This window comes from Naegleria gruberi (genome assembly GCF_000004985.1).
Source record: "Naegleria gruberi genomic scaffold NAEGRscaffold_592, whole genome shotgun sequence".
Classification (NCBI taxonomy): domain Eukaryota; phylum Heterolobosea; class Eutetramitea; order Acrasida; family Naegleriidae; genus Naegleria; species Naegleria gruberi.
Genome location: NW_003162951.1, coordinates 1,362 through 3,510, shown reverse-complemented (window position 1 = coordinate 3,510; position 2,149 = coordinate 1,362). Strand labels below are relative to the sequence as shown.

At 30.0% G+C, this 2,149-nt stretch overlaps 1 protein-coding gene across 1 annotated transcript; it reads left to right on the top strand.

Annotated features, from left to right (window-relative positions):
• Window positions 1-278: 278 nt before the first annotated feature.
• Window positions 279-1,850, top strand: NAEGRDRAFT_54901 (uncharacterized protein; the record flags this gene model as incomplete). The annotated part of the gene is made up of 1 exon (XM_002668156.1): window positions 279-1,850. The coding sequence occupies one exon, from the start codon at window positions 279-281 to the stop codon at window positions 1,848-1,850; it is 1,572 nt and encodes a 523-aa protein (XP_002668202.1).
• Window positions 1,851-2,149: the final 299 nt, after the last annotated feature.

Here is a 2,149-nt window from a genome sequence, read left to right as displayed (position 1 = left end):
TTAAAAAATATATGAAATATAGTATTTTAAATTAGAATTTTCTAGGGTATCAAAAATTAAAAATTCTTAAAAATGAAAGAGAAAATAAATATTAAAGTTGAAATAGTTTTTTAAACATAACTTTTTTTCTAGACCGATTCAGTCAAAACTAATTATGTAGATAATTATTATATAATAAATAGAACATTTGATATTTTTAAATTTAATTGTCTAGAAAGAGGTGGATAAAATCACCAAAACCATGTGACTGTCAAGTGTCACCTTTGAGTGGTGTTGCAATGACGACAATATTTACTTTCAATTGTCCAAAATGTCAAAACGATCAGAATAGTAATACTTTCGAATATGGTTTTATTGATGATTTTTCAAAATCCAACTTTCCACTTTCTAAAACAGAAGAATTATATCAAAAACTTCCAATGCCAAATTCTGGAAACAAATTAGATCTTTATGTCAAGGTAATTGATCCAGTGACAGGATCTAGCTCCATAACAATCAAACAAGTTACCATCACTCTTCCAGTTGTCAAAAGTTTAGCAGAAATCAAAAAGTTAACAGCCTCATGGAACCAAATAGCAACATTGGCTCCTGTTGGTGATTATCAACGAAGTGTTTTCAATACTGCAACCATTTCTAGAACAATGAATTTATTATTTAACAGTATAAGTTCAAAGAGAGATTTATGTAATGGAAATGGACAATTTAAAGATGGAAAATGTGTTTGTAATTCTGGATTTACGACAAGTAATTGTAGATGGACCAATGAAGATTTTGAATTTATTCAATCTTTAATTAGAGATTTATTGAATGATTTTATGGGTTCCAGTCAAATCATGACAACTGCTGCAGAATCAACAAATAGAAATTACATTACAAATTTATTATTTGGATTGAATTCAATTTCACAAAATTCTGAATATCATTCCAACCAAACGGCCAACTCTAGTTTATTTTTATTGAGAGATGCTTTGGCATCAGTTCAATCAAGCACTGCCTTTGTTCTGTCTAGAGGCGATTTGGTCAACTTGCAAAATATTATGAATTTGCAAGAAAATTTAATGGCTTTAGTTTCAAATGAAAAATTATTGGAAACTTTTGAATTATTAGGACAAGTTTTATTGAGAAATGTTTTAATTGGTCAAACACCATTTAAGTTTGAAACTAACAGTTATTTGACAGTTCTAAACAAGCATTTCAAGAATGAAATGAATGGAATGAAATTCGAAAGTGAGATGGTAAATATCACGTTACCATTGAACATTTCATCTTTCTTGAAAACCAATTCAATCAAGTCACCAATCAAGTATAGATGGAATATTCAAAAAAATACAGACACCATTGCAATTTTAAAGCAACCTGGAAAGATGATATCTATCAATTCAGTTGTAAATAGTTTACAACTTGATCCTTCACCTCAATCTTATTCGAAATACTTATTCGACATTGAGATGAAACAATACGACAGTCAGGCAACTTATGTTTGTGCTAACATTGGATCAGCATCGTTGGAAACTGATTGTTCCATTTCTATCAAGAATAATCAAATAGCAACTTGTGAATGCTCTTCATTAAGATATAATCTTTCAATTCTTGAATACAAATCAATTGAAACTGCATCAACCTCCTCTTCATCAAATTCAAATATAATTGTCAAAAAACCTGCAACTAGCAATCCATTAATGTGGTTATTAATGTTACTAGTCCTCATTCCACTAACTGCCCTACTAATTGCAGTAATTATTTGGTTTGTAGTAAAGAAACTCGGTAAAGATAAGAACAATACAAGAAATTCACACTCATACATGCAAACACAAGAAAGCAGTTCTACGATTGAATTGAAGCATGTTTAATCTCTCTCTTTAAATAAATCGTGGGAAGCCACGGAATCAATATAATTCTTAATACCATAAGCTGAAACTCATCCGCCATTTCTATCTTTCCAATAAACTTGGAAGAAGGTTATTTGTCAATTGTGTTGTTTCCTTACTGGAACATGAGTTATAATTTGGTTTGTAACATGGATTCTATCTCTCCTTATCCATATTTTCTCTTTCTGAGAACTTCCTCTGGAAGTAATTTTTCTATTGGCTGGAATCTGAATCGATTGGAATTCCGTTTTTTATCCAATCTACAATTATTTCTGATACGC